This window comes from Schistocerca gregaria, chromosome 4, assembly GCF_023897955.1.
Source record: "Schistocerca gregaria isolate iqSchGreg1 chromosome 4, iqSchGreg1.2, whole genome shotgun sequence".
Taxonomy (NCBI): Eukaryota; Metazoa; Arthropoda; class Insecta; order Orthoptera; family Acrididae; genus Schistocerca; species Schistocerca gregaria.
The window spans coordinates 279842146-279867868 of record NC_064923.1 but is presented as its reverse complement, the minus strand read 5'-3'; the positions used below and the strand labels follow the sequence as shown (position 1 = coordinate 279867868).

The 25723-nt window shown below is 43.0% G+C and overlaps 1 protein-coding gene across 1 annotated transcript in view; it reads left to right on the top strand.

The window, feature by feature from the left end:
• The window catches only part of LOC126365862 (uncharacterized), a 229847-nt gene extending 205855 nt beyond the window's left edge, over positions 1–23992 (top strand). The window contains exon 6 of the mRNA XM_050008531.1: positions 22744–23992. Within this exon, the coding sequence (XP_049864488.1) occupies positions 22744–22861 (118 nt within the window). The 3' untranslated portion in view covers positions 22862–23992. The remainder of the gene's footprint in view (positions 1–22743) is intronic.
• Positions 23993–25723: the final 1731 nt, after the last annotated feature.

Sequence of the window (25723 nt, the reverse complement as noted above, 5' to 3'; positions counted from 1 at the left end):
GCCGACATTGAGGTCATTACAGACGGAGCAAAAGCTCGGATTGTTTCAAGAATGAGGAAGGAAATCGGCCGCGCCTTTTTAAAGGAACCATCTCGGAATTTGCCTGGAGGGATTTAGGGAAATAACGGAAGTTTGGATGGCCGGACGCGGGTTTGAACCGTCGAATGCAAGTCCAGTGTGCTAACCACTGCGCTAACTCGGCTGGTTTCATTAATTCGAACCGTAACAGAAATCCATGGAGTAGCGCTGCAACATCTCTCCTCCTAGGGAAAAGTTAAAAGCCATACCATCCGCTGATTAAGGCATGGCGGCGGTCTTCTGGGAGTGGTTATTCTGTTTGATGTCCTCCCTCACCAACATGTACTCCCTCACGCACGCTGCAACTATCAATTCCGAAGTGTTACACTCAGGAAATGGAAGAAACGATTTCAGCGTGTTCATACCCACAAAAATGCAAATGAACCTCTCCTTCGCCGTGACGAGTTAAAAACCTTGATTGGACTGTTCTTCATCATCCATCCTACAGCCCTGATTTCCAGTAAGTTGACGTAAGGACGGCGAATTGAACGAAGATTATATTGAAACATAATTTTTTTAGCCAAAACAGTGGGAATAGTACGTTGTATTGGAATCCTGAATATAACGATCCTGCTTCCAGAAAAAAATGTGTTTTATATATGCATAGTAATGGTTTACTTCGCTGCAGGCTGGGCGCCAATTATGCAGCGATCCATTTATATAAGACCTCATATCGGAGTTATTTATGTAAATTTTATTTATTAATTGTAAGGTAAATGCGCTTGAGTGTGTCATCTGAAAATAATAGTAATATAGGTGTTATTAGCGTCATGTGCAGGCATGTAAACAGTGTATCTTAGTTTTATCTCTCAGAAACAGCGCCGTTTACGCAGTATGGCTAGTTGCGGCTTTTAAAAACGAATACAACAACTTGCCTTTGGTAACGGTAGAATTTTTATTTCCCCATTAGCAGTTACGTCTCGCCTATCTAATAATCATCAGTTGTTACAGTTCTTGGTAATCGTTCATAGAACAGTGACAATCGTTCTGTGGACTTATTTGATTCTATGGGACGCCTAATGTCTATAATGCAATATTTTAAGAGTAATTTTTTTACCTTTCTGTGACTACTTTTATTACGGTGGCTTTAGAAAGCAACTGAACTAATCTGATAACAGCAGCAAATGACACCGCATGTGCTCCGATAGTCCTGCGTGTCAAAGCGCCGACCCCAAGATGGGAAGATGCTCTGGCCCTAGATCGAATATGCTCAGTGGGTTAATGACGAGAGCTGGTGTGCTGGCCAGCCTGGATGTAGTTTTTATGCGGTTTCCCACATCCCAGTAGGTGGGTACTGGGCTGGTATCCAAGTCCCGCGAACATTAGAAATCGTTCACTCAGTTGCACGTGAATATTACTACATGCAGACATTCGGGGTACACATATTCCGCCCAGGCGGGTAATAGTGTGGTGACAGGAAGGGCATCTGGTCACACCTTAAAATCAACCACGCCAAATCCTTACCTACCATGCAGTCCCTAAGCCGACGTGGGACAAAGGCACGAGGAAAAGGAGAAGAAAAAGAACAAGCAGCATATGTCAAGGATTAACGTGTAAATTCCTTCGTATTGTTCCCTGTCGTGTGATTGTAAGACTGCTAGAAAATATGCTTAACAATGGGACATTCCAAGTGATTATTGGGAAAACAAGGAGCAAGTAAATGAAAATGAAAAAGTGCTCTTCATCAAGGTTCTGTCTTAACTCCTCTATTCTTTTGCACGTGTACTGCTGAAACGCCTGCAACAACATATCTAAAATTTAGTAAATATGCCGACAGTTTGGCACTAGAAACACAAAATAAGCAAATTAGGAAAACAGAAGACGTTCCAACAGATGATTTGTTTGCAGTTGGTAACGATATCCGTAAATGTAGGCTCCAGTCCAGTTCAACCGAGAGAAGGTTTCATGCTTTCACCTGAACAATACAGCCTTGCAAACGTGGTACTAAGGATTCTTTTCAACAGTGTCACTTTAATTCACACTAAAGTCCCTAAATTTATAGGAGTTACTTTAGACGGAACGTTAAGCTGTAAGGAACACCTGAGAAAGTCCTGGAAAACTTCGTACAAGGCATAAGATCATACAAGAGCTATGAGGTGCCAAATGGGGTTCTTCAGCAGCTTTAGCTCAACAACTTTATCTCTGGCAGAATACTGCTGAAAACTCTGTCTTAACAGCTCGTAAACCAAGAAAATAGACGTAAACGTACGTCAACGTAAACATGTCACGTATTAAGACGTGGGCATGCTCCTACTGGCCACCGTCTGCCTACAAGACAGTACGATGAGCGATCTATGATCGTGGGACAGTGGCCAGCACGCGACCAATCCCTACAATCGTTAATGACGGTAGGTGAATCTTGACGATGTTGCTGCGTCGCCGAAAGACAGCTACACTAAACATTTTTTTTGTCCTCTTTCTCTCGATTTGTTTCTTTGTCGTTATGTCGCCTGTGGTTCTTTCTGGATGTAGCATGACATCTGTCAGATTCTCTCGATGAAAACTGCACCTAGTCTCTCTCTCTCTCTCTCTCTCTCTCTCTCTCTCTCTCTCTCTCTCTCTCACACACACACACACACACACACACCACAACTGTGAGACCACCATCTCTTCTTACAGAATCTAGAAAAACAATCAGGAATGTCATTTTCATTCCTTCTACGACTACATAAATATGAAAAGACTCAGCTCCAGAAATGTATCATTTGTGGAAGCTATAAGCTTAGAATACAACTTTCATATTGTGCAGCACTGGAGGAAAGCCTGAGAAGAAACAGAAACTGCGCATAAAAAAGAAATTGCGGTATACCTCTGATAAACCGACCGGCTTCCACCTCCCAGGAAAATATTAGGTTATTCTAAACAGAATTGGAAGCAACCATGGCAAATGTGCGGACTCATCTTATAAATAGAAACTAAACTCATCTCCGAAGTGCGACTGTGGCGCATAAAGGCAGATAATCCTGTATATAGTGCAAGAAATGCTCATTGAAAGCTTATACGGGGGAATTTGCAAACTTCCTGAATTAGACTAATAGTTAAGCGTTTCATTAGAGATGTTATTCTTAGTTTATGTTTAATAATGTGATTTGTAATAAAGCCATACGAAAAATCCATGCTTATTATAAAAATGTTTGTGTGCATGTTCCACATCTTGTTAACCACTGAGCTTGTTACAAAGATCGCTAACTGTCTGGATAAAACCACTTTCTCTCAAAATGGTGCGGGTTCTGTTAGTAAGAAGCGTACCTCCTAACATAGAAATAGCCACACTATATTTATCCGGTATTTGACAGTGAGAGCACTTAGTACCTTGCCAGAAACTTCACAAATATATTGAAACCTCAAAAGTTTATCGCTAACTAAATTTTTGATATTCGTGCAATAAAATTGTTCATCAGGCATGACGTTTTCATTTATTACTTCTTTACTATTCGCAACAAATTTTGCAGACAATAATGACACGTACCACTAAACGATGTCATAAATGTTGAGCTGTGGATACGGTACTGAAGGGCGAAATTCGCTTGAAATATCGGTGAAATATGAGTGCAAATATGTTAAATAAGGGTGAAATACAGTATATATGACATGTGAAAACCGGGGCAAGGGTGTGGGTAAATAGCTCCTCTAAAACTCTTGCATCGATTTCAGCCAATCTTGGCAAATATGTTACTTGTTATCTGGAAATGAATACTATGGGGGTGAGAACCATGAGCTTACTGTTTAGATGGGAATGATAACGCAGTGGTTGAGAGAGAAGGGGGAAGGAGGAGATGAAGAGAAAGGGGGAAAGGGGAAGATGTAGACAGGGAGAGGACGAGGTGGGCAGAGAGTGTGGAGAAGGGAATGGGCGGAGAAATAGAAGAGGAGAAGACGAACAGAGAGCGGGGGAAGGAGATATGGGTGGAGAAAGAGTAGGAGATGGATAGAGAGAGAGGGGGAGGTTGAAATGGACAGAGAAGGAGGAGATAGACGGAGAAAGGGTGGAGGACGAAAGGGACAAATAGAAGATTGGAATAAATACATACGTGGGAAATGCCGAGTACTCATCCAACAAATGAATAATATGCCTCCAGACATACTAAGAGTGTACTTAAATAAAACAAATGGTGACTAGCTGCAAATTTTATGTGCGGAGAACAAAAGACTCGGTTGCGACTTTCAGAGATACGGCGGGAAAAAAAAGGAAATTCTGCGAGAGTATGGCGGATGGCATGAATTTCCTTTCCTTTTACAACTAGGCCTTGCAAATATGCAGCACAACGCAGTGCGTGATTCTGAAACGCGGTGCAAAAAGGAATACTTGCAACAAAGGCAGACGCTCAAATCCGGGGCGGATGCTGCTTTGATAGGCGGTAACGCCGTGACACACGGCACCTGTCGTGTGTACGCCCGCGCCTGTGTGCTGCTGCCGCCATGCAAACAGCGGCGGTTCGTCTCGGTCCGACCCGCACAGCTCCCGCGCCGCCTCATAAAAAACAAATGGCGCTCCTCCATTACGTGGCGAGATTGCTCCACCGCGGCGCCTCTTCGCGTTTCCAGCGAATGATTTACAGCCGGGCGCGGCGATGTAACGGAGAAATGTCGAATCCGTAAGTCACTTTGCCGCAGATATCCGGCCCTTCTCAGCCCGGGGCTGGGAGCTATGAGACATTTTATGTCAAACGAACCCCTATGTCATATGCAGAGGGGAGCGAGAGAACAAAGAGCCCATCCGAATATCATCTCGGGGCTTGGGAGTCAAACGCAGACTAGGAAACGTTCTGCAGACGGGGGCTATATTGCGGCTAAGGTTGCCCGGGGAGATTTGGTCGTAGTATGTGGAACCATTAAACTAACACAAGTTTGAAAAATGTATGGTAGTATTAGCAGGTTTCTAAAGGTAATAATACACTATTGGCCGTTAAAATTGCTACACCACAAAGATGACGTGCTACAGACGCCACGTTTATCCGACAGGAAGAAGATGCTATGATATGCAAATGATCAGTTTTTCAGAGAATTCACACAATGTGGGCGCCAGTGCTGACATGACGAAAGTTTCCAACCGATTTCTCATACACAAACAGCAGTTGACCGACGTAGCCCGGTGAAACGTTGTGATGCCTCGTGTAAGGAGGAGAAATGCGTACCATCACGTTTACGACTTCGATAAGGGTCGGATTGTAGCCTATCTCGATTGCGGTTTATCGTATCGCGACATAGCTGCTCGCGTTGGTCGAGATCGAATGACTGTTAGCAGAATATCGAATCGGTGCGTTCAGGAGGGTAATACGGAACGCCATCCCAACGGCCTCGTATCACTAGCAGTCGAGATGACGGGCATCTTATCCGCATGGCTGTAATGGATCGTGCAGCCACGTCTCGATCGCTGAATCAACAGATGGGGACGTTTGCAAGACAACAACAGAACAGTTCGACGACGTTTGAAGCAGCATTGACTATCAGTTCGGAGACTCTTGACGCTGCATCACAGACAGGAGCACTTGCGATGGCGTACTCAGTGACGAACCTGGGTGCACGAATGGCAAAACGTCATTTTTTCGGATGAATCCAGGTTCTGTTTACAGCATCATAATGGTCGCATCCGTGTTTGGCGACATCGCGGGAAACGCACATTGCAAGCGTGTAATCGTCATCGCCATACTGCCGCATCACCCGGCGTGGTGGTATGGAGTGCCACTGGTTACTCGTGTCTGTCCCCTCTTGTTCGCATTGACGGCACTTTGAACAATGGACGTCACATTTCAGATGTGTTACGAACCGTGGCTCTACCCTTCATTCGAGCCCTGCGAAACTCTACATTTCAGCAGTATAATGCACGACCGCATTTTGCAGGTTCTGTACGGGCCTTTCTGGATACAGGAAATGTTCGACTGCTGCCTTGGCCAGTACATTTTTCAGTTCTCTCACCAACTGAAAACGTCTAGTCAATGGTGGCCGAGCAACTGGCTCATCACAATACGCCAGTCACTACTCTTGATGAACTGTGGTATCGTGTTGAAGCTGCATGGACAGCTGTACCTGTACACGCTATCCAAGCTCTGACTCAATGCCTAGGCGTATCAAGGCCGTTATGACGGCCAGATGTGGTTGTTCTGAGTACTGATTTCCCAAGATCTGTGCACTCAAATTGCGTGAAAATGTTATCACATGTCTGTTCTAGTATAATATATCTGTCCAATGATACCCGTTTATCATCCGCATTTCTTCTTTGTGTAGCAATTTTAATGGCCAGTAGTGTATTAGCTAGCACACAAAGTGGATGGCAAATCAGGCACAGTGTACACGTGGTTAAGGTCTCTCTCATACGCAAGACAGATACTCAAATATACACTAGGTCTTCATGCCTTTATCTGGAAATATTTTTTCATAGATGTACACTGTCTGATAAAAAGAAAAAAATCCTTTATCTTCATCTACTGACGAAGTGATTATTGCATGTCAGGAGAGTTGGAGCCGTCAGTAAGATAGGAGGTGGGAAGTATTGCGTTGTGAAGTGGGAACGTGAAGGAACAGCCTCAGCTAAACCAAGATCAGGCAGACCTCAGACCTCATGCATTGATGGACACAGGCTGAAGAACATTGCGCAGGGTGACTGTAAAAAAATCGCTTGAAATCAACGGAGAGAAACACTCACGATTTCTAAAGTGCTACCAGCAGGCCAGTTAGCACAATGAATGTGAGTAAGAAGTTAAAAAAATATGGAGTACAATGATCGAGAAGCTCCTAATAAACCATACTTCTCTGTAGTCAATGCTTGACGACGCTTGAAGTGATGTAAAATGCTACGCCATTGTACAGTGGACGACTGGAAACGAGCGATTTGGAGTGTTGAGTCATGACATACCTTGCGACAATCCGAAGGAAAGGTTTGGGTTTGACCAATGGCTGGAGGACTTTACCTGTCACCACGTATAATGTCTACACAAAAAGGTTCAAATGGCTCTAAGCACTATGGAACTTAACATTGGAGATCATCAGTCCCCTAGACTTAGATCTACTTAGACCTAACTAACCTAAGGACGTCACACACATCCATGCCAGAGGCAGGATTCGAACCTGCGACCGTAGCAGCAGCGCGGTTCCAGACTGAAGCGCTTAGAACCGCTCAGCCACAACGGCCGACTAGTGTCAACAATCAAGCACGGAGAAGGTGACGCTATGGTACGGGAGTGGCTGGAGGGGGGGGGGGTGTTTTTTGTCATTCAGCTGGGCTCCCCTCACTGAACTTAAGGGGTGGTTTACTATCTTTGGCCCGAAAAAAGCATGTTCTTTGAGAATTTTTTTCCCGGGATGTCTTACAGATATCAATGACAAATTTAGTCAGAATGTTTATTGATGTTTCCTCTACAGACTGGATCTTCTTCGACCGGAAGTGTCGAAGAGCAAAGCCAGAAGTGCCGCCGGAACGAAACAAAATTTTGATGTAGACCTCCACGCGTGGTATGTGACAGGTCAGATGGCTCGTCTGAAATCAAAAAACTGAGTTGACGTTAGGGAAGTATATGATTCTTTAGGAGTTATTTGGACCATAGGAAACGAAATGGCTCCATTTCTTTAAAAAAAATAGGGGCTTTGGCATCGATTTTTCGACTTCGTGGGGCAAGTAAAAATATTTTTAGTTGATGGATCGGAATAAAAGTGGTACAACTCCTAGACAATTTTGTTAGCTTCGTCGGAAACAATCATCCCAATCAGTTCAGTAGACTTGAAGTTAGCATACCGCGCGATAAAAAAAAGTCATTTCGAGAAAAACGCGTTAGAAGTTTTGACTACATATAAATGCAATATTAGGCAACCTACTTTGAATCTGCTATTCCTGGTCCATAAACAAGTCCTTTCCTCTTCCTCATACAGGGCGTTCGGCTCGATCTGGGCCATTCTGAGCTGCTCCAAAAACGTTCAAATGTGTGTGAAATCTTATGGGACTTAACTACTAAGGTCATCAGTCCCTAAGCTTACACACTGCTTAACCTAAATTATCCTAAGGACAAACACAGACACTCATGCCCGAGGGAGGACTCGAACCTCCGCCGGGACCAGCCGCACTGTACGTGACTGCAGCGCCGAAGACCGCTCGGCTAATCCCACGCGGCTGCGCTGCTCCAGAGCCGCTCGCATGGCCGGTGACAAGCGGTTTTCGGCCGAACTGCGTCTAATAGTGTCACAGTGTGACGTCCATCGCTGTCATGGTTTTCAGAATTGCTGAATACCCTTCGTTGAAGCTGCTTACTGCCAAGAAATCGCAATCTCCACAGTCTTCGCACCAGAATGCAAATGCTTGGGGGTTAAATTCCAAACACACGTGTTCAAACTTTCATTTGGATTTTGTGTGTTTCCTCCCAAGCACCGGTATAGTAACTCGTCCTCTTAAAGAAGAAAACTGGTGCGTGAAAGAGGCGGATTCCAGGAAAGTGCATTTTTTTGTTCAATTGCGAATAACAAACACTTCAGTTCCGTATTCGGAAAAACTGTTACACTTTTATGGATCCAAAAAAGCAATTTTAAAAATGTCGATTTTTTGAACAAAAAGATAGTAAACTGCCCCTTAACGTGGAAGGATATGAATACATTTTACAGCACTTTGTACAGGCTTACAGTAGAGGAACAGATCGGAGACAATGATTGTTTCTGTCACCATGTCACCACGACAATGCATCCTTTCATAATGTGGCTTCTGTGATACCTGAACGCAATGGAACATCTTTCAGATTAGGTACAATGTCGACTTCGCTCCAAATCCCGCTGTTCGACATCACTACCTTCTCTCGTTTCGGCTCTTGGGAAGGAATGAGCTGCCATTCCTCCACAAACATTCGCGACAGCTCTTTGAAATAGACGTCAGAGAGTTCAAGTTTTATCAAAGGTGAAGGGCAGACTCATTCCATATTAACGTCGAGTAATACGTGTAGGGATACCTTTGATCATGTAAAGTAACTCAAACCCCCTTGAAGAGGGTGCATTACTGTGATTTCCCTCTTTCCATTCGCATATGGAAAGAAAGACTGTCGATAAACTTTAGTATGAGGTTAATTTCACTGATTATTTCCGTCCTGGACATTTCGCTAGACATATGCTGGAGAAAGTAATATAATTCTACAGGGATTCATGGCTGGTTTTAATATGATGAAATCTTTAGAGTCAGTGGGCCACGTCATATTCCTCTTCAAACTTACTGAAAGCTAGACGTTCGATCCCTCTTCTGGAATCGTTTTCAGGATGCTACTGGTGACCCTGGATGGTACGAGGTTCCGATCCGTCTGCCGGGATCTTATTCAGGATGGCATTGGTATCCCTGGATAGCAGAGGGATCGGAGCTTCTCACTATAAAGAAGTCTGGAGAGGAATACTGTGTGGCATAAAGAATCAGACAATCGGATTATGCTACCGTAAATGAGGTAATAAGTTGCCCAGCTCTTCTTTGAACGTAAAGTCTCAGAATTTCAGGTTCGAATCCTGCCTCGAGCATGGATGTGTGTGATGTCCTTAGGTTAGTTAGGTTTAAGTAGTTCTAAGTTCTAGGGGACTTATGACCACAACAGTTGAGTCCCATAGTGCTCAGAGCCATTTGAACTATTTGAACCATCAGAATTTCAACTGCAAAGTCCTTCGTGAAACACATTGCCTCTCTGGTAGCGAATGCCACTGGAACTTGCTGAGGATCTCTGTACCGCTCTTGCGCGTTCGAAACAAACCTGTGACGAAACGTGCTGTTCTTCGTTGTATCTTCTCTAATTCTTCTGTCTCTCCTCTTCCCTTTCCCCTCTTTACGCTTTTCTCTCTGTCTCTACCCCTCTAATTTCATTACTCTACTTTCTCATTCCCTCTGTCCCCCCTCCTCCCTCATTCATGCCATACTCTCTCTCTCTTCCATTTTTCTCTCTTCTCCTCCTTGGCTCTCCCCCTAGCCTCCCTCTCTGCCTACCTTCCCGTCTATTCCTCCCTCCCCCCTCTCTTTCCAGCTCACTCGCATTGTCCACTTCTCCTCCTGCCTTCTCTCCTTACTCTTTCGCGCTATCTCTTCCTCCTTCGCTCTTTCACTCCCCCCTCTCTCAAACTCTCTCTCTCTCTCTCTCTCTCTCTCTCTCTCTCTCTCAAACACACACACACGCACACATACACACACACATCTAGAAACTGGAACACGCTCATACGTTCTCGCAGTGGAGATCCAGCCACAACTGGTGTCCGCAGAAAGCTAGAAAGGAGACTGTGGTTCACATTAACGTCCCCGCAAGCGAGGCGGTGTTTTTCGCCCGCCGCCGCGGCACAGCTGAGCGACCGCAGAGATGGCGCTGCCTCCTCCGGGAATGCGAATATTGCTTTGCGCGTGGAATGCGGGCCTGGCGGCCGAGTGGTCCCCTGGCGCCGACCGCTTCAGCCCCGCGCCGCGGTGCGACACAATAGTCCGCGTGCGGTGCACTGCCACACGCCCCCACTCCCATTCTGCTGCAGCCTTTTCCTTCTCTGCCGAAATGTAGGCCTAAGTATATATTACCAAAATCACCAAGAGTCTCCCTTTCTCTCCTGACGGCAACACTCCCTGTGTATCCGGTCGCTAAATTAGAGTAATACCTACGTCGCCTCCGTACGAGTATGTCAATATACTTATATGGATATGGTGCCTGTTCTTTCGGACATGTTCCAAAGAACAGACACCATATCTATATATCGTCCTGGCAATATCGGCCATGACCTTCTTTTTCTGAGCGGATCCACATATATTCCCCGATTTCTTACGAGACTTGGTAAGAATGTCTTCCACGAGTAATGAGTGTGTTGGGGTGGGACACTACGAGTGTAGAATGTGTACATATAACGTGAGAACGTGAGTCTCACGGGAGGCGTGCTCGAGGTAGTACCTGCAGTCGCACTACCCTCTGTGCCCCTGATGGATGCCGTCACGGTGGCTCAGAGTGTTCGGTCAGAGGCTTAGTTGCAATCTGTAATAAAAAAACTGACAATGGGAGGCCACGACGTTTGGAACGCGGATTTACTGCAAACTCCGTACACTCGTAGTACTCCATGAGGACAACAAAATGTGTGAGCAGTAGCGCGTACTTCTCGAGCGTTATTGAGAAAATCCCAAGATAATTTCCGGCGTCAAATATATATCTGTGCGGCTACAGCCGAGTGGTGCCGGCACGGTAGCTCAGCGCATTCAGTCAGAGCGTTAGCTACCGTCTGAAAAAAAAAAAAAAAAAAACTGAGCAAATGGATCAACGAACAAACTGAACGGGTGTTATCGGACGTCCGTCCGGGACAGATGCACCGAAGAATATATTTTTTTAAAGTGTTTGGCGTTCAAGCCGCTGGATCGAGTTCCGTTTGTCAGTTTTTTTATTATTTTCAACACAGTCATTTTCTTCACTATTTATATTACAATTGATATAATGGGAAAAATACGTGAAAACGGATGAACTTTTATTACATTTACAATGCTATTTGGCAGTCTACTAATTGTTGTTATCACAAATAATATACTACTTTTATAATCTCTATTTTTTTTCTTTAACATCAATACTGCATAATACGTTATATGTCGTTAATGTTATGTAGAAACTGTAACTCGTTCAATCTGAGTATGCCTGGTTAGGTGTAAGAGAGGGCCTGAAGGCCCTAATCTTGCCAGGTAAAATAAATGCATAAATAAATAAATATTCATAACTATCGACTAGTCCCGGGTGGACGTCCGATAACACCCGTTCAGTTTGTTCGTTGATCCATTTGCTCAGTTTTTTTTTATTAGAGAGGGTAGCTAACGCTCTGACCGAACACGCTGAGCTACCGTGCCGGCACCACTCGGCTGCAGCTGCTTCATGGTAAAAATAGCCACGCACAGATATATATTTGACAACCGAAATTATCTTGCAATTTTCTCAGTAACGCTCGAGAAGTACGAGCTACTGCTCACACATTTTGTTGTCCTCATGGAGTACTACGAGTGTACGGAGTTTGCAGTAAATCCGTGTTCCAAACGTCGTGGCCTCCCCTTGTAAGTGAATGGACCAATAACGAACTTCAACGGGCGTCAGGTGGCGTCCGCCACGAAAAGTTTCAACGAACTATAACGACAAAATGAGATTAAAAAAATAAAATAAAATGAAAGGTGGATAGAGTATCTGCCATGTGAGCAGGAGATCCCGGGTTCGAGTCCCGGGCGAGACACACATTTTCACCTGTCCCCGTTGATATATATCGACGCCCGTCAGCAGCTGAAGGTATTAATATAATTCTAATTTCGTCCGTATGTTAATGGTGGGCGCCGCTGCAGAAGGAGCTTGGTTTGATTCCCGGGACACTGCCGGAGTGTTTTTTTCTGCAGCTGGGAAGTCATGAACGAAGCCCAATGAGAAGGGGACCACACCGACATCAGATTTTTCTAATTTTTTATGTTTATGGCTCGTAAAGTTGAGAAGTCATGTCTACCTGTGCCAAAGCAGTTCGATACAAATCTCAAAGATTCTCGAGAAAGTCGCCTTTGAAGTTTTTCCGACCAAGTTTAAGATGCTAAAATAAGGCAAAAGTTTTCGATAACCAGCCTGGCTCTGTGGTAGAGCGCTCGCTTGACGCGTGCGTATCCTGGATCTGATCCCAGGTGTAATCAAATTTTTACATAAAGGTGCATGTTCTATGAACATTTTCGTGGAGTGTAGAACACATAAGGCGTAGGAGACTGGTAATCGCTACATCGAGTCTTGTTTCGATCGTTATTTCATCCGTTTTTTCCATTCAGTTTGAATACCTAAGTCATTTAAGTACAAAATTCTTCAAATATATTCTAATTAACACATCTAATAGACATTTTTGTGAAAAACACATCCCTTCTTATTTATTATTATATATTCCACTCAAAGATCCAGTCTTCATTACAAACAAAAATTCCTAAATACCGATCCTGAGCAAAATATTGTTAGTCGAGATTGTATAGTTAAAACAGTTACAATTAAATTTTTTTCTCACCCTTTGTATTTTGTGCTTTACGTAAATGCTCATAGAACACGCCAAGTCTGTACATAGAACTTTACTTTAGAATTCATTGAACGCATCTTGCATAGCCCTCTTCACACTACATTTCGCTTAGCTTAATTTCTGTTTGCCTGCAAGGCTTTGACTATGTTTATGTTTGCTGTGAAGTTCCCTTTGCTTCCGCAGCAGTTTCCTAAATCGGTTGTTGTACCACGGTGGCTCTTTTCCATCTCTTACGATCTTGCTTTGCTTGGCACATACTCATCTAACGCAAATTGTACGATGGTTTTGAACTTTGTCCACTGATCCTCAACACTATCTGTACTTGAGACAAAACTTTCGTGTTGAGCCGTCAGGTACTCTGTAATCTGCTTTTTGTCACTTCTGCTAAACAGAAAAATCTTCCTACCTTTTTTAATATTTCTATTTGCGGCTGAAATCATCGATGCAGTAACCGCTTTATGATCACTGATTCCCTGTTCTGGGTTAACTGTTTCAAATAGTTCGGGTTTGTTTGTCACAAGAAGGTCTAATACGTTATCGCCACGAGTCGGTTCTCTGTTTAACTGCTCAAGGTAATTTTCAGATAAAGCACTTAAAAAAAATTTCACTGGATTCTTTGTCCCTGCCACTCGTTATGAACCTTTGAGTCTCCCAATCTATATCCGGCAAATTAAAATCTCCACCCAGAACTATAACATGTTGGAGAAATCTACTCGAAATATTTTCCAAATTATTCTTCAAGTGCTGAGCCACAACAGCTGCTGAGCCCGGGGGCCTATAGAGACATCCAATTACCTTGTCTGAGCCTGCTTTAACAATGACCTTCACCCAAATTATTTCACATTTCGGATCACCGTCAATTTCCTTCGATACTATTGCACTTCTTATCGCTATAAACACGCCTCCCCTTCACTGTCCAGCCTGTCTCTCCGGTATACATTCCAATCTGAGTTTAGGATTTCATTACTGTTAACGCCCGGTTTCAGCCAACTTTCTGTCCCTATGGGCGTTGTGACCGTTTATTAATGAGATCAGTTCTGGGGCCTTTCTATAGACGCTCCTGCAGTTTACTATTAGAACATTAATATTGTTTTTCCCTGTTGCATTTTGCCTACTCCTAACTTGCCGCGTCTCAGGAGGCGTCTTGTCGGGCCTAGGGAGGGAATTCTCTATCCTAAAAAACCCACATGTGCACTCCACACGTACTCTGCTACCCCTGTAGCCGCTTCCGGCGTGTAGTGCACGCCTGAACTATTCAGAGGGACCTTACATTTCTCCACCCGATAGCGGAGGTCGAGAAATTTGCACCCCACATCTCCGTAGAATCGTCTGAGCCTCTGGTTTAAGCCTTCCACTCGGCTCCAAACCGGAGGACCGCGATCGGTTCTGGGAACGATATACAAACAGTTAGCTCTGATTCCCCCCGCGAGCGAGGATTTCCGCCGTCACCAATTCCGCCAACCGCCTCTACGAACGCCTCTGAACCCAGACGGCAGGAGTCATTGGTGCCAACAATTTGCAGTCGGGTGCACCCAGTGCTCTCTATCGCCGCCGGCAGGGCCTCCTCTACATCTCGAATGAGACCCCCCGGCAAGCAGACCTTTCCGCTATTTCCCTAAGAGGCTCCATCACCCGCCTAACGTTGGAGCTCCCAATAACTAATAAACCCCTCCCCCCGTGTGCTTGCTCGGACCTTGCTGAAGGAGCGGCCATATATCCACTCAAAGGCAGAGCGGGCGATGCCACACGGCCAGCCTCCACATTGACTACAGAATAAGGTATGTGTAGTTTGATAAAAATCTGCAAATACATTAATGATGAAGCTCAGAAGAACTGGAAAAGGTAAACAGGCACTAAAATTGATGGCAATAGTACCTGGAAACGAAATAGTTGTTCCTGCACCGGAAGACGACGCTCGCACAATAAAGAGAAACCACATATCCAGTCAGGGATATGTACAGAGTGAGGAAGTAAAACACGTAACTGAGGGCGAGTGAGACAGATACAGTATAATAGGTTGGGTTATTTGGAGGGTGAGACCAACCAGCGAGGTCATCGGTCTCATCGCATTAGGGAAGGATGGAGAAGGAAGTCGGCCATGCCCTTTCAAAGGAACCATCCTGGCATTTGGCTGAAGCGATTTAGGGAAATCACGGAAAGCATAAATCACGATGGCCGCACGCGGGATTGAACCGTCGTCCTCCCGAATGCGAGTCCAGTATACTAACCACTGCACCACCACGCTCGGTGATACAGTATAATGATGGCACATGGCAGTAGAATGTGGCAGATTACCTTAGCGGTGGTATGGAGATGTCGGTGGTCCGAATTTCACCGTATTTCCGAGTTGCCATAGTAATTCAGAAAAGTCTGTTTCTCGCAGCTAACGAGCTACAGTATCATTCACGACTTAACTGACGCCGGCCGCTGTGACCGTGCGATTCTAGGCGCTACAGTCTGGAAACGCCCGACCGCTACGGTCGGTGGTTCGAATCCTGCCTCGGGCATAGATGTGTGTGATGTCCTTAGGTTAGTTAGGTTTAAGTAGTTCTAAGTTCTAGGGGATTGATGACCACTGATGTTAAGTACCATACTGCTCAGAGCCATTTGAACCATTTTGGACTTAACTGACTTGATATTTTGGTATCTGTCGTACTCACTTAAACTGTCCCCACATCGCGCTGAAGTTTAAGAGACTAATCATGATGAATCAAAGCGAAAAGATATTCTAAGGAATGAACAGGTAAGCTTGAAATTGTCTAAAACTATAGATACTACGGTAATGAATAGCTCGGTAGATGTTTCAGTTGAAGAGGAGTGGACATCTCTAAAAAGGGCAATTACAGAAGTTGGAAAGAAAACCGTAGCTACAAGGAAGTCGACTGTGAAGAAACCTTAGATAACAGATGAAATACTTCAGTTGATCGACGAAAATAAGGAAGAAAAAAGATGTTCAGGGAAATTCAGCAACACAGAAATAAAAGTAACTTAGGAACAAAATAAATAAGAAGTGCAGGGAAGCTGAGGCAAAATGGCGCTATGAAAAATGTGCAGAAATCGAAAAAGAAATAATTGTCGAATGGACGGACTCAGCATGTAGAAACGTCAAAACAACCTTTGGTGAAATTAAAATCCAGACTGCAATGAGAACTTCAGTTTTAAATGAAAAGGAGAGAGCAGATAGGTGAAGAGAGTTTATTGAAGGTCCGATGTCTGATGACGTGATAGAGGAAGAAACGGGACGCGTCTGGGATGGGATGGGGGATCCAGTATTAGAAACGGAATTTAAAAGAGCATTGGAAGACTTAATATCAAATAAGGCAGAAGGGGTAGCTAACATTCCATCTCAATTTCTAAAAGCGTGGGGGAAATGATAACAAAATTTCTATTCGCGTTGGTGCGTAGAATACGTGAGACTCGCGATATACCATCAGACTTTCCGAAAAACATCACCTACTCAATTCCGTAGACTGCTAGAGCCGACAAGTGCGAGAACTGTCGCAGAATCAGCTTAACATCTCGTGCATCCAAGTTGCTGACAAGAATAATGTACTCAAGAGTGAGAAAGAAACCCAAGATCTTCTAGATGACCATCAGTTTTGCTTTAGGAAAGATATAGGCACCAGAGAAGCGGTTCTGACGTTGCGGTTTGTAATGGAAGTAAAACTGGAGAAAAATCGAGACACGCTCATTGGATTTGTCGACTTTGAAAAAGCGCTCGACAGTATCAAATTGTGCAAGATGTTCGAAGTGCTGAGAAAAATAGAGTTTAGCTATAGCGAAAGACGGTTAAAATAAAAATAAAATGGACGATTCGCAGGAGGGAACTGTAAGAGTAGAGGACCTAGAAGGAAGTGCTCGGATTAAAAAGGGTGTAAGCCACGGATGTAGTCTTTGCCCCTATTGTTCAATCTAGACATCGCAGAAGCAAAGATGGAAATAAAAGAAAGGTTCAGGAATGGAAATAAAATTCAAGGTGAAAGGATGTCAATGATAAGATTCGATGATGAAATTTCTAACCTCAACCAAAGTTAAGAAGAATTACAGAACCTGGTGAATGCATTGAACAGTTTACTGAGTACAGAATATGGATTGAGAGAAATCGGAGAAAGATGGATGCAATGAGAAATAACAGAAATGAGAACAGTGATAAACTTAATATCTGGATTAGTGATCACAAAGTAGAATAAGTTAAGGAATTCTGCTACCTAGCCAGCAAAATAACCTATGATGGACGTAGCAAGAACGACATAAAAAGCAGACTACCAGTGCCGAAAAGGGCATTCACTGCCAAGAAAGTCCACTGGTATCAAACGTAGACTTTAATTTGAGAAATAAATTCCTGAGAATGTGCGTTTTAAGCACAGCATTGTATGCTAGTGAAACATGGACTGTGGGAAAAAACTGGAACAGAAGAGAATAGAAGCATTTGGGATGTGGTACTTCAGGCGAATGTTGAAAATTAGATGGATTGATAGGTAAGGAATGAGGAGGTTCTCTGCAGAGTCGGCGAGGAACGAAATATGTGAAAAACACTGACAAGAAGAAGGAAAAGAATAATAGGACATATATTAAGACATCAGGGAATAATATCCATGGTGCTAGAGGGAGCTGTAGAGGGTGAAAATCGTAGAGAGAGAGACAAAGATTGGAATAGATCCAGCAAATAATTGAGGGGATAGGTTGCAAGTGCTATTCCGAGATGCAAAGGTTACAGCTGGAGAGGAATCCGTGAGTGCCATCAAATCAGTCAGAAGACTGATGACTTGGAAACTCAGTGAGCCGTGGCTGGCTCATGTTATGCTTTGCATAAAACCTTGGTTGCTATTCTGTGATTAGTCTCTTGCAGTTATCGCGATTATGCTGTTATCCGCTCTCTCTGTGAGTCACAGCAGCATCTTGTACTATCTCTGGCCTCGCGCTTATAGTTTCCGGCTTTGTCGTGTGCGGGAAGTTGGTCGTTTGGTGCGGAGCAGTGAGGAAGTCTCCGTGGCGAGTGTCTGGCCGGGGCCCCTGGTGGCGTCCACGCGCGGTCGGAGTGTCAGGAGCTGTTCCCATTGCTACGAGGTCCGTGGCTCATCGATCCCAGACACGAAAGTTGCGTCTTTGCTTGACCTAACAACCAGCCCCAACTGTTCACCTTGTGTCGTTTGAATTTCGTTGTGAGCTGTTGGCACATTCCCGCAAGCAACAACGTTTGTTTTCAAGTTGGCGAAATTCTAGCCGCCGTCATGTGGAGTTTAACTAAACTTGATTATTCTGGAATTGAAGTGCATCACTGGAATCTACTGCCTTGTAGCCGTTAACGTTCGGGTTACCTGCCCTGGCCGTTGATGAATTCAGGCAGTGTATTTTCCTGGTCGTGTTGTGGCTGTCCAGCATGGCGTGTAGTTTGACATCCAAATGTGTAATTCGTTGTGGGCGCCGATACCTTCTGCGTTGTTCCGTTGAACTCCCTGTTGCGTGCTGGTCGGTGGAGTGGAAGTTACCCTGTAGCTTGGTCCATTGACTGTCTGTCGGTTGTGTTGCCATCGGATTGACAATTGTTGGGTCGATTGCCTGTCTCACCTAAGCGAGCATTAGTGTTTGAATTCCAGGCGGACCCTTGGAAACTTCTGAGCGCTGTTTGATGTGATGCCTTTTCTTATTTGTCCTTGTTGTTTGTATATGTATGGCTTCTAGCCGATTTTAAATTAATGTTGTTTTGACCTTAAGGCGTGGGATTGTTTCGGCTTTCAGCCTAATTTAGAGAAATGTTTTAAGATGAGGTGTTCTGCCTTTAAAAATTCAAGTTCTACTTTTTGAGTCTTAAGTGATTGACCTTCAGACAGTTTTAAATTAAAGTTGTTTTGCACTTGAGGAGTGACACTGAATGGCGCATTTAGCCGGGAATTAAGTTCTAAAATTAATGTTTGACTCGCCCTGTTTTTAATGTTTTCTTTACTCTTCTAATGTTCGTCAAATTAATAAAGTAGTATGTTCGAGTGCAACTGACTGCCACTCATTTTGGCCCCTTTCCACAAATTAAACTATCTGTCCTCTCCTGCGGGTATGGCAAGGGATCTCACTCAGATCTCAGTGAGGCAGAGCTCTTGCTATGTTACGTTAGTTTACCAGACGTTGTCCACTTCCAACGTTCTGAATCGGTTTTCTGGCGCCTGTTTGGAGTACTGGTGCGTAAAGACCCGTTGTTGAGAATTTGCACAAAGGGCTCCATTATAACGGAAAGCGCCATATTGCCGAAAAGTACTCTCCTGGGATAAGTGCAATTACGTACAGCATAATTACGAGTGATACCTCTGTAGCGGGCCATCGTTACGATCTATTTAGTACCTCTCATTCTGGCTCGCAAAACAAGTTAAACCACGAATCAAACTGTAGTCAAAGTTTATCCGACCTCATTTAGAAATATCGCGATACATTAATGTGTTATGAATTTTGTTACATTTGGTGGTGTGTTTACTGTGCTGTTCAGATTGTGGAAATTATTTCTGTTAATTTCATCTGGTAATGAAAATAATGCTTTTAAGCGCAGCAAGTTGCGGTAGGGCGCACTGTTTAAATAATGCACCAGATGTAAGAATGTATTTAAAAATGCACAATAATTGGTCTATTCCAATTTCATTTACCCGTATTGGATTTAATTAATACACTAACCTACAATGATGGTGCAGCTCGGCAGCTAAGTGAAGCAGTGCTGGGTTCAATCTCATTAACTCTTAGGTTTCTTTCTCTGTAACTTGTTGCTCACCTACTTAGGCAGTGATTGGTCCATGCATACGAGTTTCACTGTGATTCGGAGTCCACATTAAGCAAAATTTTCTTATCTTACTCTGTTCAAGGCAAAATGACTAAAATCTACTACCACAGAATAAGATTAAAAATAACACAATAATATGTGGATTTTACTGGAATGCAATCTTTGAAATTCTGAAGGTACTAGGCCTAAAATCCTGGGAGTTATAAAAATATACAGCTTGAGCCGGAACCAGATGGCAGCTATTGGAGTCAAAGGACATGAAAGGGAACCAGTGGTTGAGATGAGAGACAGGATTGTAGCATACTCCAGTGTATTGAGCAAGCAGTGAAGGAAACCAGAGTAAAATTAGCAGAACGAGTTAAAGTTCAGGGAGGAAAAAAAAAAGAACTGAGGTTTCTCGATGACACTGTAGTTCTGTCACAGACAGAAAAGGACCTGGAAGAGCGTGCTGATGGTTGGTTGGTTGATTTGGGGAAGGGAACCAAACAGAGAGGTCATCGGTCGCATCTGATTAGGGAAGGATGGGAAAGAAAGTCGACCGTGCCCTTTCAAGGCAACTATCCCAGCATGTGCCTGAAGCGGTTTAGGAAAATCGACGAAAACCTAAATGAAGATGGCCGGACGCGGGTTTGAACCGTCGTCCTCCCGAATGCGAGTCCAGTGTACCAACCACTGCGCCACCTCACTCGTTGCAGATGATTAGATGGATAAGTAAGATAACTAACGAGGAGTTTTCGAATCTATTTTGGGAGAAAAGAAATTGAATAAAAGAAGGGGCTGGTTGATAGGACACATTCTGAGACATCAAGGAATCATCACTTTAGAACTGAAAAGAAGTATGTGTGTTGGGGAGGGGGGAAGATGAAAAACTGTAGAGGGAGACCAAGAAATGAATACAGTAAGCAGGTTCGAGCGGATGCAGGTTGCAGTAGCTATTCAGAGATGAAGAGCCTTGCACAGGATAGAGTACGGGTGGAGAGCTGGGTCAAATCAGTCTTCGGACTGAAGACCACAAAATAATATGCATATTCTGTTAATGGTAATCTTCTTGAAGTTAACTAGGTGTTAGCTACCCGTAACTTTGAGACAAATGGGACACTGGCTGTGGATTTCGTTACTATGCATTGTGTGGACAATGCATTGTCATTAAGTCACTCGTTGCTTTCATGCGAGGCAGCAGAAGTGTATGTTCTGTGTGTGGCCGTCACTTAGCTGGATCGGACCAGTTATCTGTCAACAATGACCAACACTCACAACCAAAGTCTTGAGTGACCTTGCAGCAGGTGTCTAACTCCTTCACATTAGCATTAACAGCTGGTTGCCTCACACTAAAGGAATTTCAAAATATGTGAGATGTAACGAGTATAAGTGCAGATATTGTCGTGTGTGGCACCTTAATGTGTACATACATGGTTTTTTTTTCTGCTTCTCTCCCCACAAATACGTCGCAAACCTTATGACCGGATGTTTTCGGCATGGTCGTAACTGCAACTCCAAGTGAACTACACCCGACAGTAGAGGCTAACCCTTTTACATCGACGCATCTCCACTGCAACACTTGACTGACTGCCCGAGGAAAATGTGTCTTAATGGCTTTCGCTTGCCAATCGTACCTGGAGATGTCACCTAACCTAAAAACACGCGGCTTGGTAATAGCTGTAATTATTACTCTGCAAATGACGCAAATACTAATGCTATTCAGCACACTGTTCTCAGACACCAATCTAAATACATGCACCTATGCCCATTATAGTCTCCTTAATTATATGCCTTGAGCAAACACAAACTCTTCTTGTTTAACACCCAAACATGTTTCGAAGAAGTTTCAGCATTGTCAGTGGAGTCATTTATTATCTGCCAAATAACATTTAAAGAATTTATACTTGGTAATACATACAGTTTGAAATTATGGTAGTTACACCTATAAAATTATTAACAGAAAACATATATGGCTTTTTATCAAATACTGATGTTTATGTGGATGTCTGGCATTTGCAGTACATATCCAGTTTGTCATGTGCAACTTATCAGGATATTTCAGTATTATGTTACGTGCATTTACTAAAATGTTAGACCGAAAATGGAAACCATTGTTTTCTTCTGCTTTGCTACTAATAATTATAGAAATGGCTTCATAGTACATTTTGTGTAAACCCCAATTATTGTTGCTTTATTCTTTAAATATGGTTTTTTAGTTTTAATAGTTTTCGAAAAAGTGTTGGTGATATATTAAATATGTATGAATTTTTAAAGTGGTAAGTCGGCGGGGATAGCTATGTATAGAAATTGAGTGTAGTTACTTTTAGTTGATACCGCTTTTTAATTGTTATACACGTTATGTTGAGCATGCAGTCATGTACCATCATAGTCTTTTCGTGATATTCATTCGTTCCACCATCTTTTCATGCGTTTTCTGGAACAAAATTTCGAAATTCGTAATAAAAATACGTCCTGACGTGTGTGTGTGTGTGTGTGTGTGTTTGCGTTGAGAGCTTCGATATTCTCCCCCTATGTTCCTCAATAATAATACGCCCTCGGTATGTATTAACTTTCGACTCGCCAACTTCAGTTATTTATTCCATTATCTGTTTGGAAATGTCGTTGGTTTTAAGTGACAACTTCTTTTCCCAGACTAAAAAATAAATCATGTGGTAAGCTAGAACTCTACAAACATTTTACTTCGTTTACTGGTATCTTTCCCACAGTCTGTAATCTTAGTAATATGTGGAGTCATTACATTTATGGCCCTTCAATTAGAGCATTCATACATCCAGTGTGACAAACCGACAGACGACAGCATCAATTAAATAAACAATGCTAAAATTACGTAAAGCACCTCTTGATGTAAAATAGAGAAATTTTTCCACGATAGTCAGATATTTTGCACAAAACACAGTGCAATGAGAATTCGATTTTAATTGTTTCAGGTGCAGTGCAGAAGCGGCTCGACATGTCCTGATACAAACAGCTTTGGGAGAAAGGTCATCCAGCGTCGAAGTCGAAGATGCGTCGTCAGCACAGCTCCGAAACGTGACTGAGAGCTAATGAGACTGCCGACGAGAAGACTGAAGAAAATTTTTAAGCGGGGGAAGAACTGTGGGTGCCTGTGCATTGTGTCCCCCGGGTGACGGGAGAATCGAATTTTTATTGGGGCAGTTTGGTGGAAGTTATTTTTCCGACAGCGGAGGTTTCCCGCTCTGATAGTTATAGAATAGTCCGTCAGGGCAACGACACAAAGCAGAAACTGCCAACGCTATAGACTGATAATCATTTTACATGTTTGGAAGAAACACATAGCAGCGACCTGTACAAATCATCGACACATGATATTTATTATTATTTATTATATATTTATAGCAGTTGGGTGAAGCTTCCTTATTAGCTGCAGGAAGTAAGAGAGTACAAACAGTGTAATATCATCTTCAGTGTGGTTTTAAGCATCTCACAATTTATTTATTTCCACCTCTGACACTGGAGTGGAAAATAACAGACGTTTAGCCAGTATGCGATTTAACTTGGCTGGAAGAAAGCAGATAAGCTAAATTTGTGATACGGACTGAAGGCCGACCAAGGAGTTTCTTTAAACTGTTTCTTCTAATAAATGCACTGTGTATTTCACTATCTCGTAATCTGCATTAAACAATACGACACTCATGTCAAAATTTTCTACCGTCTTATCTCCCTAAACAGTAGTATCAAAGGTCTTAAACGCATCACAAAGCCTGCTCGCTTTCACCAATTTCGCTATCTTTCGCCGGGTGCGCCACAAAAGGCAGCACCCACCCTTCATCACAAAGAAACATAAAACGAGAGAAGAAAGATAATGCGATTATCCAGGGGTCCTGAACCGCTTTTATGCCAAGGGATTCCACGTAATTAAAATAAGATGAAGGCGTTACTCCCTAATTGCTGTTTTGCTACGTTATCATCCGGCCACAAGCCCGCGATGTTCACCGCTGTGGGAGATCTGGGAACTAATTTTAAAATTCTTCTTTCATGATGGCGTGGTGCACTTTACGCCTCATTCTGCTGTATACTTTTGTGGCACAGTGAGATAACGATGTACCTCTCTCTTATTGTTGAATCAGCATTAAGCACATCAGTTTTCTGTAATGAATTTGCGTAACACAAATTCGATGAGATCTGTTAATAAACATACTATTTATTTTTTGCAAATTTCACCTGTATCATTTTCATTTCCATTTTAGACCATCCAATTATAGTTTAACTATTTCTCGTTTATCATTTGTGACTAAATTAGTTTTTTTCCTTAAAAATTCTTAAGATCATATTGATAGAAAATCAAATGTGGGAGGAACGATGATGGTAAGAGAAATGAACGACAGGGACAAAGTCTTTAATAGCTTTCTAACAGAAAAACAGACGGGAGACCAGAGTACAAAGACCGAAGGAAGATCAGGATTTAAGGTATTGTCGGCAACGACGCTATCAGACATGGAGCACAAACTCGAATAGATGAAAGAATATTTGCCACGTTATTCACAAAGCCACAATTCCAGTGTTTGCTTTTATTGGTTTAGGGAAATCACGGAAAGCCAGAATCTGGGTGGATAGACGGGTATTTGAATCACTATCCTCCCAGAATGGTCAGACTTGATCGTTAATATTGTGAATGAAGAATGAGATGTAATAACTGATGATACGTTTTACGAGTGTTCAGCATAGCAGCAGTCAAGAAGAACTCAGCACATTTCCTCACTTTAGACACATCACCGGAATGTCAGGGCAGGTAAGTCTGAGAGAAGCTTGAGAAGCTTATTGTTGCTACCTCTTTACAAAAAGTGACTTCTTTCGAAACATTGTTACCTCTGGCCTGGTGTTTGCGTATCCTTTTGTCATAACAATGAAGCTTTTTGTGATGGTATTCTATGAAACTCTCTTGACATTCAAACACTGTGACACCGAAGTAGACACTCGAGCTTTCCAAGATATGCGCCGCCTTCATCGTCAGGAGATGCTTGATTGTAGAGTTGCAGCTACAAGGAAACACACCAGCGGTAAACGTACAATAAATGTTGACCATTCTCACGCTCAACATAAAACAGAACTATTTTAGCTTCAATAGCAACTTTAATTCTCAACAAGCAGGGCTAACATGTGGGTCACCAATGAGTGGCCCCTTGGCAGACATATTTATGAAACTCGAAGAAACGCAGATATTTGGCAAAACTGTAAAACCTATGAAGTATAAAATAAAATGTTGATACCGGTACGTAGTCGACGTAATTTGCCTATTAGATTAACCGCACACTTTTAGACGAGCTTCTGAATGACATGGACATTTTCCATACACAAATACAGTCCACCACAGAGACAGAAACAGATGAAAGACTAAGCTCCCTGGACGTCACCATACACAAGAATATATAAATGAATTCAGAATATTCAGAAAACCTACCACGACTATCACAGTAATCAACAATCAATCTAATCACCCAATAAAATATAAGGAAGCTAGCTTCAGACACATGCTACAACTACTGAACAGAACATCCGTGAGTAAAAATGACTACATAGAAGAGCTAAACACAATCAGCGCAAATAGCTCTGGAGTGTGGCTATGATACGAAGACAGTAGATAAAATAAACAACAGAAGACAGAATGAGACATAACAATCATAATCCATGCACATCGACAGACGCAACGGAATACTTAACAAATCCACAGTAATTGAGCAACAAATGGCACATAATAACATATAACAAAAAAATCACAAACAGGATAGGAAACACAGTACAAAGACTGGGTCTCAACATAGCATTCAGAACTAATAGCACAGTACAGAAAAAACTGGGAAGACAAACCACCAACACTGTAAGTATGGACAATCTGGTAATTAGCAATTATCCTGCAAATAAATTCTTCATTCATGTGACCATTGCAGT